We start from the raw sequence: 12,713 nt of genomic DNA on the forward strand, positions 1-12,713 counted from the left end.
CTCTTTTAGTTTTCATAAATTACTACAAATCTTTTTTAAAATACTTCATTTCTTTTTTTAAGATTTTTTACTGCAACTAATTTTTATCTCCTAAGGCCTAAAGTGAAACTCCCGCACTTTAGTGTGTTTCATTATTTCAAAATTATTAGCACCTTCTTTACGTCTATATTAACATATTTTGTTACACCAAGCTTTGTGAACATCGAGTTTTTTCTGTTGGTTCGGACCGATATCAGTTTTTTTGATATTGTTATTATAAAATGAATTTCTATACAATGATATACAGTAATACTTCCCTCTTCCACTTTTTTTCAATATTAGTCTGATAATGCTAGAGTTAAAATAAGACATTTTTATTTAGTACGAATATAGTTTGTTTACAATTTTGTCCTTATTGGCCTCTTTTTGAAGCTGAGAAATCAGTTGCGCAATCGAATTAGAGAAATGTCTATTGATTTAGCGTTACCTATCAATGGATGCGCCACCTAACTTATTTCTGGCAAAACGCTTTTACTCTACTTTGCCTGTAAAAATTTCACGTGTCTTTTGAAACATTTCACGTGTTTTTTTGAAACATTTCACGTGTCTTTTGAAACATTTCACGTGTGTTTTGAAACATTTCACGTGTCTTTTGAAACATTTCACGTGTCTTTTGAAACATTTCACGTGTCTTTTCAAACATTTCACGTGTCTTTTCAAACATTTCACGTATAATTTGTTGTGCTTCGTGTGTCGTTTAACAGCTAAAATCGTCCTGCGAGATTCATAAAGTTTTCTGTAATTTTACAAGTTAAAAGGATGATCAATGAACGAAATTTTTAAATCAAGTGATATGACCATGTTTCCTTAATTCGATTAAATGCGAAGTCACCGTGAAATGCGTTTAAGAAAAATAAACTTTCTATAATTCGAAAATCTCTCAAATTCTAACTTTTTATTTTTCCCCATAAAATTCGAATTAGAGAGATTCTAATGTATTAGCCTGCTTCGTTTCTTTTTGTTTTACGAAATGTTTTCGCACCAATGATTAAATTTAGATATTTAACATAGTTTTTTTTGAAAACAGATGAAATTCCCTGCTTACATGACGCTGTTCACAAAAACAATAAAATTCAAAGGGATCCCGTTTGCAATAAGGAGATGAATTTTTCTGTAGATAAAACAGTTATTCGAATAAATTTCTTGACCATTTCATCGTATTATGAAATTGACATTCGTTTCCTTATGATGTGTTGTCTTCTTTGAACCGAATATTAACACAATTTATTTATTTTTTTATAGGTGGCATTGCCTTTCAGCATGATAATTTTAAAGGAAACAATTATATTCTTTTAAGATTTATTTTTTGTCTTTGTTTGTTGTTTTTTTTTTTTTTTATCTTGCTTAGATACAGCAAACTCTAAATACACATGTGATAAACGAGAAACTATTTTTATGAACTTATTCTTTGTATTTGGAATATTATACTTTATAATATTTTTATTTTATTGGCATAATTAAACATACTTGCTCTAACCTTTTTAAACTTGTGTACGTAGTTGTTATATATTTTCATCTTGCTGGGATGCAGGGGCTTTATACATACACGTTTTGGACATATGTTTGTAATTTGTACTGTCAATGTTATGTTTTTTTAATCTTGCTTTCAAGTTCTGTCCAGCGTTTGATCAGTTCATTATCAACGGTTTATAAAATATATTTTTTAATTTTCCAACCTTACAAGCTGTAATACTGTAAGCTGTAATACTGTAATAGCTGTAAATTAACAATAAAATTCAAAGCGGTCCAGTTTGCAATGAGGAGATGAATGTTTCTGTAGATGGAACAGGTAATCGAATAAGTTTCTTGACTATTTTATCATATTATGAAATTGACATTCGTTTCCTTATAATGTGTTGTCTTATTTGAAATAAATATTAACACAATTTAATTATTTTTTTATAGGTGGCATTGCCTTCTAACATGATAATTTTAAAGAAAATAGTTAGACAAGCAAACGGGGTTCAGATTATGTTCGACATATGGTGTTACAAAATGTTATCGGTAAATTCAACCACTTACTTATTAAATTAGGCCATTCAAATTTTTATAATCTATGTTCCTACGTAAACTAAATATTAACCAACAACGTTACAGTTTTCATTATTATATTTCAGATGACGTAGCCTCTCAGACTGATGGTGTGAAAAACGATGGGGGGGGGGGGCAATCGTACAGCTGAGTACAAATGAGGTAGCAACTTCAATATATAATAAACAGAGCGATTGAGGTTGTCTACTGGAAAAATTGAAATGCTGCCTAACGAAGCACTTACAACCGTTTCAGATAATACTTGTATTCGACCAAACGTACCTGCGAAACTATGCACATGTTTGAAGAAATGTGAACCTGGACGATGGAAAAGAAATATTCCATAAGAAAATAGGTACCAATGTTAGCCATATGAAAGTAGAAAAGGTGTTGCAGGACTTGCAAAAATACCAAAAGTAATAGACGGCTTTTCATGTAAATTCAAATGCACAGAAAAAAACAAATGAGGAGCGAATTCGTATTAGAGAAATCTACTGGGGACTTAAAAGTTTTGAGCGGAAGAAATATTTTATTTTAAGGAATGTGGAAAGCAGCGTCCCAAAATATCGTAAGGTGGACACCCCGGAAAATAAGCAAAGAAAAATTCTAAATTTTACTAATTATATTTAAACACCGATTCAACAAGAGAAAGGGTCTGCCAAAAGTTTTTTTGCTCCACTTTATGCATTTTCAATACTGTCCTTTTAAATGCATTTAGTAACCGGGATGACCAGAGGGGCTTCAAGGGGAAGGACATGAGAGGCTGCAGAAGTCCTTCAAACAAAACAAAGCAAGAAGACATAAAATTTGAAAAAATGAGCGTATCCATCAATGGAGAGCCGTTACGCAAGACCTGCATCCATGCGCCAATATTTTGATAGCAGCCTCTTAATTAAAAAAAATGTACATACAGCACCAAGAGTATTGTCATAATCAAATAAAATCTGTAAGTCAAATTACATGTAGACAAAAATTACATATAAATCAAATTACATATAAATCAAATGAAACCTGTAAGTCAAATTTCATATAGACGAATATTTGGGTTGCAGTATAATCTCAGCTTTATTCACCCTAAAAAAGACCAATGTGTTACATGTGTAAAATACAAAAAATCATCAGGAGATGAAAGGACTGCGTTAGAGACAGAATACGTGAAGCATATTACTATGAGAGAACCGGCTAAGAAATCACAAAATCTTGACAAGGAGTTAGCAAACAATAATGTTAAGTGCATTGAAGCTACTTTAGATTTGCAAAAGGTGTTGAGAGTTCCGTCATCATTGGTTTCTTTGATGTATTACACGAGGAAATAAATATGCTTAATTTTACTGTTTATAAAGGTGCGCTCTCAAACAGAGGCTTTTGTTACGCCTGGAAAAAAGTTGACGGAAAACGAGGGGCCAGTGAAATTGATTCTAGTTTGATGAAATACATTACAAACAAGTTCCCAGAGCATGTTGAACATCTCATTTTTTAATCTGACACGTGTGATGTACAAAACAGGAATGCTCATATTGCGGCCTTTTTTTTAAACCTAGTCCAATCTAGGAATAATCTGCGGCTTATTGAACATAAATTCCCAGAGAGTGGACACACTTAAATGGAGGTGGACAACATGCATAGCTCTTTCAAACTCTGCCAAAAGTATATGGACGTGTTCAGCGTACAAGACTGGTTAAATATATTTATAATGAGTCAAGCAAAATATGTCAAAAATAAAGTAAAGCCACCCTATGAAGCAACATGGTTAAGTTTTTTAGATATACTTGACTTAATTACATTATCTTCTACTTTAATTAAAAACAAAAATATGAATACCGAAAATGAAAAGGTGAATTGGTTAAAGATTAAATGTGTAAGATATGAAAAACTTTCCCCAGGTTAAATATACTACATGTATGGTTATACTGGGGAGTGCAAAATAAACAATTTTATGAAAAATCGTTGTATACGAATCACAAACCATGAACTCATCGATATTCCAAAGGCGTATGATGCGTAGCTACTCCTTAGTAAAGACAAGAAAAGAGATCTTTTCAGTATGTGTGAAAAAAATAATTATTCCTCAGGAACTACATAACTGGTATCAAAATTTACCAGTCTTGGAAACTGTGAAGAATGTCGCTCCTTAACCATCGGAGATGAATTCGGATATCGAGTCTGAACAGTAGTTTCAAATTTTTATCTGTCTCTATTGTCTTCTTTTTCCCTAGCTTTTGTATCTATTATCTTTTTAATAATGGTGCATTTTGAAAATAAACAATATAAAAACATGTTTAAGACTTTAATTACTCTATTATACTATTGCAGTACGAGATATAAATAATACATATTTTAAAAAACGCAGTAATAAAAATGTCAAAAAAGGAAGCAAAACTAATAAAATTAAAAAGTTAAAATTTAATGAAGGAACAATTTTCTTCATTTAACAATAAGTAAATAATATAAATTATTATTATTTGAATTGTGTAATACCTAAATATATTATTTATACAAAAATAATGAAACCAGCCAGTATAAAACAAGTGACAGACAGACAAAAAGCACTATTACAACTTTTTGTTAGAACAATAATTTCTGGCAAAAAATCAATAAGTGTTTTCAATTTGGAAATAAACTTAAAAAGCTATTACTAATAATTAAAATCAAAAAAAAGTAAAAGCCATAAATATCTTTTTAAATAAACACTTAACATTATGGTGTTTTTAATGTCAACACCTAATGCAATTTCATTACATTTTAAAAGTTTCAAATTGGTAGAAAACTTAAATGATTGATTTCTCTAGTCACGGACTTTTGAGTTGACGTTTTTTGCCTGTTTACCCACGATATATATATACATATATATAACATATATATATATATATATATATATATATATATATATATATATATATATATATATATATATATATATATATATATATATATATATATATATATATATATATATATATATATATATATATATATAAGGGATATTATTTGTTTGGCTTCTCGGAAGTGATAAGTGATTTTTAAATTAATGGAAACAGATGGTTGTACGACAATTATTGCAGATGTTGTTGCGCGACAGTTGTCGCACGACTGTCGTGCGACTATATGGAAACCAACCTTTATAAAGCAAGCGCTCTAACCACTGCGCCACGGCCGCATAATTACTGGAACGCCATGCTTGAATGCAACTTTTCTCAGTGATGTTTTATTTCCTTTCATATCAGTTAATGTGGCTAGTTTATCGTCTTCCTTGTATGCTTTTTTTTTAGTTGACATGTTAAAGTGAGTGAGTTAAATTGTTTTAAGTGAGAGATGATTGTATTGAGAAATAATACAATAATTGGTTTTTAATAAATAAAAGTCTATTATATTAACAAATAACATTTCAATATTAACAAATAATATTTATTATTTTATATAATATATATATTTTATATATAGTATATAACTATTATATTAATATATATATTTTATATAGTTATAATGTTAATATATTAATATATATATTTTATATAGTATATTGTTATTATATAATAATATATACATTTTAAATAATTTTATATAATAATATATATAATTTAATAATATATATTGTTATTATTTAATATTTCAATATTAACAAATAATTTTTCATTCACAATTAAACTGGAATTAACTTTAAGTTAATTAGATAAAGATTAGCACTTCGTCACTTGCGAAAAACTAAACTAAGTAATTAATCGAGTGCGCGGTTTTATCAGAAAAAAGAGCTTTTTTTACTTTTTTGATTTTTTATTAAACTTTTTGTTCTAGCTGCATAAAAGTTATACTATCAGAATTAAAATTAAATTTCCAACAAGATAGTGCTAAAACTATTTTTATATCAGTTTCGCCATTTTGTTCGCAAGGATAAAAACTTTATAAAAAATTCTGACTTCCGTTGTATAAAAGTTGTATAAAGGTTTGTATAAAAGTTGTATAAAAAAAAAATAAAGTAGAGTTAAATCGGTATATAATTTTATCAATTCGAATAGAGGAGATAGTTCTGTATTTGAACCTATTTTTATTTTTTTCATAGCCATATCTGTTTAGTTTTTATTTGATAATTTCGATCAGCGTGCAGAATAATATGGTGTGCGGTTTGACCCAATTTTACTCTACTTTTTTAGAATCTGAGACTTTTTTGACACCGCATTTTTTGTATATTTTTGTATATTCGCCGTTATACGTGGTTGTTATGACAACATAACTACATGTAGTTTGACAATTCTATATTGTTAAGTATAATCTTTCGTATGGTCAATATCAATTTTGTTAATAAGGTTTCAATTAATATTTTCTTCTAATGTAATTTTTAAGGGGGTATGCTACCTGAAAGTTTATATTTTCAAAATTAATAAAATAAACAAAAGCAACAATAAAAACTTAGCGTTGTAAATTCATTTATATTTTAACAATGATAGTTTAAAATTTTTGTTTTATTTTGTGCTTATTATATATATTTTTTCTGTTGAATATTTTCTTTTGTCTTTCTTTTTTTAATCTTTTTTTTTATTTTTTTTTTTTGTTGCGTTTCTGCCGTTGCTTCAATTTCTTCTTTATCTTTAACTTTGCATTGAGTTATTTCTTTGTTATAATCAGTCGTAATAAAACTACCAGAAAATTTTAGTTCAATCTCTTTCAATTCTTCCAGATTAAGGCCAGGATTAATTTTTTCCGGAATAATAAATGACCAGGTTGTAAATACGGTCGGAGATGTAAACAAACCTTCAAATTTTTTGTGAATATTTGCTGTATCAATAAACGTTACCTGAAAAAAATTAAGATTGAGCTAGAACTATACTTCATATAAAATAACATAACTTTTAATACTTGTTTTATTTAAAATCTTTATTATCACTTGTTTTTATAATATTTATAATATTGGTTGATTAAATGTAAATAAAAAATCAGATTTTTTTACTTTACCCTAAAAATAAATTTTAATTTTATTTTTTTTATTATTATTTATCAATATTAAAATATGTTGTCTTTCATTCTTTTAGTCATCCATACATTTTTTGCTTTGAATCCAAGGCCAACATGAAGGAGGTATTCGGAAACCAATAATCGGCAAATTAGGATCTTTTTAAATCTCCAGTGGCCCAGTGGGCATTTGGACGTCCAATGACGTCCAGCGGACGTCCAAATTGGACCTAGGACGTCCATTTTGGACGTCTAATGGACGTCCGGTAGACGTCCAAATGAAACACCTTTCGTCCGTCCATAGCGGACGTCCAAGGACGTCCTTTTTAGACACTTTTTGGACGAATTAAGACGTCTAGCGGACGTTTAAATTCGTCCAAAATTGACGTCCTATCAAACGTATGGTCGTCGTATTTAGGCATGACTCCGAATAATTTCTTTTTTCAAGTTAAAAATTTATTTACTTGTTTAAATGTTATAATACATGCTACAATAGAAAAAAATTAAAGAATTTTTATATTATTTAATTCCTTCTTTTTGCAATTTCGGCATTGCACGTTTTAACAAGTCGTCAACAAGTGTCTCAATGTTGCCCACGTCAAAACCATCTTTTTCTGAGATGAGCGCTTCTAAAACAAGCAAAATTTAGAACTATTTTTCATTTATATTTAAATGTTATTATGACTTTTTTGTTCTTTATAAAATATCTGTGGATATCCTCCTTTTAAATACAATAAAATACAACGCATTACTCCTAAACAAACTAGATGCATATAGTTCAATGGAAACTGTTGAACAAGATCTAGTTGTTGAATTTCATACAATGGAGTCACTATATGCTGATGAGATCTGTTTTCATTATCTAGTTGAGCATACTGACCCGAACATAACCCATAATCAGTTCTTTTTAAAACCAAACTACTATTAATTGTACCATAAACTATACGGCCTTTAACACACACAATAGCCTCATCACATTTCTCACAGGCATAGTAACCACTATATTGTACAATAGCGTTCAGAAGACTGCGAGCAGGCGAACCACATGGTATTGCAAAGATTGAGACATAATAGGATTTACCACATAAAACAACTGTTTTATTATGCAGCTCTTTCAGCTCATGTGTAAAATTGGTCAAAAACTCAATAGGATTTGGTTTTTTCTGACCACCATATAAGGCAACAGTAAAAGGTTGAAAAACAGAAAATTGGGATGTAATGGGCCATAATTGGTATCCCGATGATTTAAAAATAGGGAGACCATCTACATTAAAGAGTAGCTTAATTTCATCACAGTTATATGCACTGCGCTTTAAAATTGTTTTAAGGCCTTCCTTTATGCCAAGGTATTTAAATTCACCTTCATTTATTTCGGTTGTATCAACTTTGTTCAATGTTCCTAAAACTGTTCTTGAATCTTTCGAAAGTTGGTGCCCATAATTTCTTAAAATTGTTAATAAGTCATTAATATATTCTCGTGTAGTTTGATGTTTTAATACCCAAATGCGAATGTCTTTTAATAATGATTGACTATCATCCGTTAACTCACAAAATTCAGTATCTGAAGGATAAATGAAATTATCAAAACTTTGCGAAACACTATTTATTTTGGGCTGATGATCACAATCTGATTTATTCTCACTTTCTGATTGCAACAAACAACCATAATTAAAAATTTTTAAAGCTAAGTTTTCACTAAAATTTGAATCATTTGCTGGGGAATCAATACATTGTGAAGTTACATACACATGAATATGGTTGTTATGCCAGTTAGTTATACGCTTCCTAAAAAAACACTTTGCAAATAATAAACTTGTGTAAAATATACACATAATAAAACTGATTTAAATAGAGAAAAGGTGGTAAATTTATTTTACTCAATTTGTAACTAATATCATTATTACTAAAAACTTTTTCATATATGTAATATTAATTTATTATAATAAAGTTGAAATGAAAATTACGAAAAGATGAAGTTGAAATTAGTTGAAATTTAAAACACATTTAGAATTAAATATACATCATTTAAATTAGATATATCTTTTGAATCTTACCTCTAGGACTCCTAGAATTAAAATTACCAGAAAATACTAATATATATTTTAAATAAGTACTCCAAAATTTCAAAAAAGGATAAAAACATGGAAGCTGTCTTTAAAACATGTAGATAATTTTAAGGTATTTTAGTCTATTAGATTAAAATATTTATACGAAAACTCTTTTATATAGTTTTAGTATAGATATTTTAGTCTGATAGAATAATATATCTGTAGATATTGTAATCTAGAAATACTACTAGAAATATACTATATATTATACTAATATAAAGCTATAACTATAGACTATAAAAGCTGAAATAAATGTTAGTTAAAAAATTTTATATACTATATACTTATGTAGTTTTTCAACTAACATTTATAACAAATGATAATAAATTCAGCTTTGTTTTACTCAAAATTTACTTGTACCTTTGATATTTTTTACTTGAATCTCTTTGAAATCTTTTCGTAAACGTTTTGCGTTCCATTATTTAATTTTTCAGGAAGACAGAATGATCAACTGTAAGTAATGTGTAATGTAGGAAATCAGAGTAAGCAACTGTAACAAGCAATGTTGCAATTAGCTCGCTGTTATATAACAGCGTAAATAATTATATTCAAAAACACAATTACAATGGCGGTTTGCGCAAGCGTGTTAATACTTCGACGTCCGTAGACGTCCAAATTTAAAATTAAGACGAAGTTCGACTTATTTGGACCTCCAAGGACGTCTAATTAGGTCTCGGAAATCCGTACCAGATTTGTTTGTCTTTGGACGTCCGAGGACGTCAAATGCCCACTGGGGGACACTCTGTAACCTTTTTTAAATACAGTCAACAAAACGAGACTTAGACTATTTATCTCAAATAGCACATTTAAGAATTTTTTTAAGGAATTTTTTTTTTATTTAGTCGGCGTAACCCGTAAGACACAAGTACACATGAAACCTTGAAACCTACATGCGCCGGCCCTTTTTCGAAACGCTATATATTCTTCAACGGACGAGTGGAAACTGGTCTATACAAAGAATTTTCTGTGTAATTCTAAAAAATTATTCGTTATTAAAACGCAATTAATTGTTTTAATGACAATTGAGAAGGCCATCTCTTAGTCACTTTTTTTAGTTATTTCCATTTCTATATTCTATATACTGAAATCTATCGTCTATTTAAATAATAGTTCTATTAAAAGGTTCATAAAAACAAGCAAGGGAAATATCAACACGTTTTCAAACCTCGTCAACTGGGTAAAAGCTTCAAGAGCCAATAAAGTCAGGAGCCAATCACATATACTTATAGTAATATTAACTTAAAGTATACAATAGCTATCTTATAGTGTATAATAGCTTTTTCTTCACGCATCAAATCACCAAATACAAACTGGCTGAAATTACAGAAAGTTTTATAGCTGTTGGAGAAAAAGCAAACAACCATCTCACTAATGCAATTTAAAAAAAATAAGACTTTAAATAATGAAACTAATTATAAAAAATGCAAAAATTGTTTTGAAAAATTTAAAAAAACTATTACTCATATCTGCTCGAAAATTCATTAGAAAAAAATGGGATATAATAAAAAAAAGTAACTGGAAAAAAGAAACAAAACATAAACACTGTTTTTCCCAAGCGTTTAGAAACAAAAATGAACACAGATGTTTTTGACAGAGACAAAGTTGCTGGTATGTTTAATAAAGTCTTTATAAACGTTGGTAAAAATTTAGCTGAAAATATAATTCCGGGAAACAAAACCCCTAAGTCTTTTTTTAAAAAAACACACTGAGTTATAAATGAGTTTGAAATATCCTCGGATGAACTTTAAACAGCTTTAAATTTACTAAAAACCAACAATGCAATTGTATTGAAATCAGTATTTGATATTATTGAATCGCCTCTTTTAACAATATTCAATTTGTTCTTAAAAACTTGTGTTTTTCCTAATCAATTGAAAATAGCAACATTAGTCCCTGTTTATAGAAATGGCTCTTTAGCACCCAACTATAGGCCTATATCAATAGTTTTTTGATTTTCATTACTTCTCGAACGTGTTATTTATAATAGATTATATAACAACCTTGGAATAAAATTCTGTGTAGCAAACAGTTTGGTTTTCGCAAGAGCCACTCAACATATCATGCAAAAATTGAATTAGTCAATAAAATTTTGAATGGTTTTGAAAATAAAAAATATACTCCAGCCTTGTTTATTGATTTAACCAAAGCATTTGATACAGTTGACCACGAGATCTTCCTACACAAGCTAGAGATATATGGAGTAACAAGCAACAATCTAAAATGGTTCAGATGTTACTTAACAGGAAACAAGGAGTATCGTACAACTCAGTATGAACACGGTTACAAACAATTAGTTGTGGTGTACCCCAAGGCTCAGTTCTTGGGCCTTTAATATTTTTACTCCATGTAAACAATATCTACTTAACTTCAAACTTCTTAATTTTACTCTTTTTGCTGATAATACCAATATTAAACATCCTCAAATTCATATATATTTTCTTTCACAAACCATCTAACTCTGTTAATTTACCACTTCAGCTTCCCCAGCTTATGATCATCAACATTAATATAGAAAAAAACCAAAAGTTGGAAGAATCATATTTTGCACATAGAAAATAAAATCTCCAAGTCAATCGGCATCATGCAAAAAGTAAAACACTTTCTAAATAAAACTTGCTTGAAAAATATATATTATTTGTTCATCCACAGTTATATCAACTAATGCAATATCGTTTGGGCGAGCACATACTCTTCAATACTAAAGAAAATATACGTAAAACAAAAGCAAGCGTGTCAAATAGTATGCAATGCTAACAGATATACCCACGCAAAACCATTATTTAGGGAAATTGGAGCTCTAAACATTTATGAGCTAGCTATTATTTACGTTTCAATCGCAAAACAACATGCTACCAAAATACTTTGAAAATCAATTTTCCACCATTGATCCCAAATACCCAACAAAGTACTCTTTTTAAAACTTTAAAATTTCGAAGACTTTATATAAAATAACTGACTTCTCTGTGTTATCTCGAAGACCGCGGGTATGGAATTAGATTCTTACAGAGGAAATAGAAAGCGCACCTAGTGCCGTCAACATACTCTCCTATTTTTAAAGTTGAATTAATAATAACTAACTAAAAATAATTTATCCCTTTTTGGATTACTACAAGCGATGATTACACCACAATTCTACTTATGAATTTTTAATGTCACGTTAATCTCAAGTGAAATTGTATGTCACGTTTTATTGTATTACTATTGCTGAAGAGTGATGCCCGGGTGTGTAAAAAATTTAGTAAAAATAATAAAAAAATAAATAAATAATAGTATATATATGCTTATAATTTATTTTAATAACTTTAAGGTTACTCAAATGAGAAGAAGGGAGGAGCGACTCTACGTAAAACAGTTTAAAATGTTTTGAATGTTATCGTGGAATATAGGCATTATTTAGCTCCTTATTATAAATGCATAAAAGGTGAGCATTGAATGCGAGTTTGTAGCTATTGCATCTTATATACTGAAATATTTTTGTTAACAATAAATAGCAGAATGTGAAGCAGTAATACATTGCTCATTTTTTCCTATTTATTATTTGCAAATATATTTGCGGTTGTTTTTTATTTTAATTTAGTTTTTCATATCTAT

General features: G+C 28.9%; 2 protein-coding genes across 2 annotated transcripts in view; one reads left to right on the plus strand and one right to left on the minus strand.

Annotated features, from left to right (window-relative positions):
• The window catches only part of LOC136084619 (uncharacterized), a 32,325-nt gene that overhangs the window by 13,145 nt on the left and 6,467 nt on the right, over positions 1-12,713 (plus strand). The gene's annotated exons all lie outside the window — the stretch shown is intronic.
• The window catches only part of LOC136084618 (uncharacterized), a 68,045-nt gene continuing 61,806 nt past the window's right edge, over positions 6,475-12,713 (minus strand). The window contains exon 3 of the mRNA XM_065804939.1: positions 6,475-6,859. Coding sequence (XP_065661011.1) covers positions 6,542-6,859 — 318 coding nt within the window. The 3' untranslated portion in view covers positions 6,475-6,541. The remainder of the gene's footprint in view (positions 6,860-12,713) is intronic.

Source organism: Hydra vulgaris, chromosome 09 (genome assembly GCF_038396675.1).
Source record: "Hydra vulgaris chromosome 09, alternate assembly HydraT2T_AEP".
NCBI lineage: Eukaryota > Metazoa > Cnidaria > Hydrozoa > Anthoathecata > Hydridae > Hydra > Hydra vulgaris.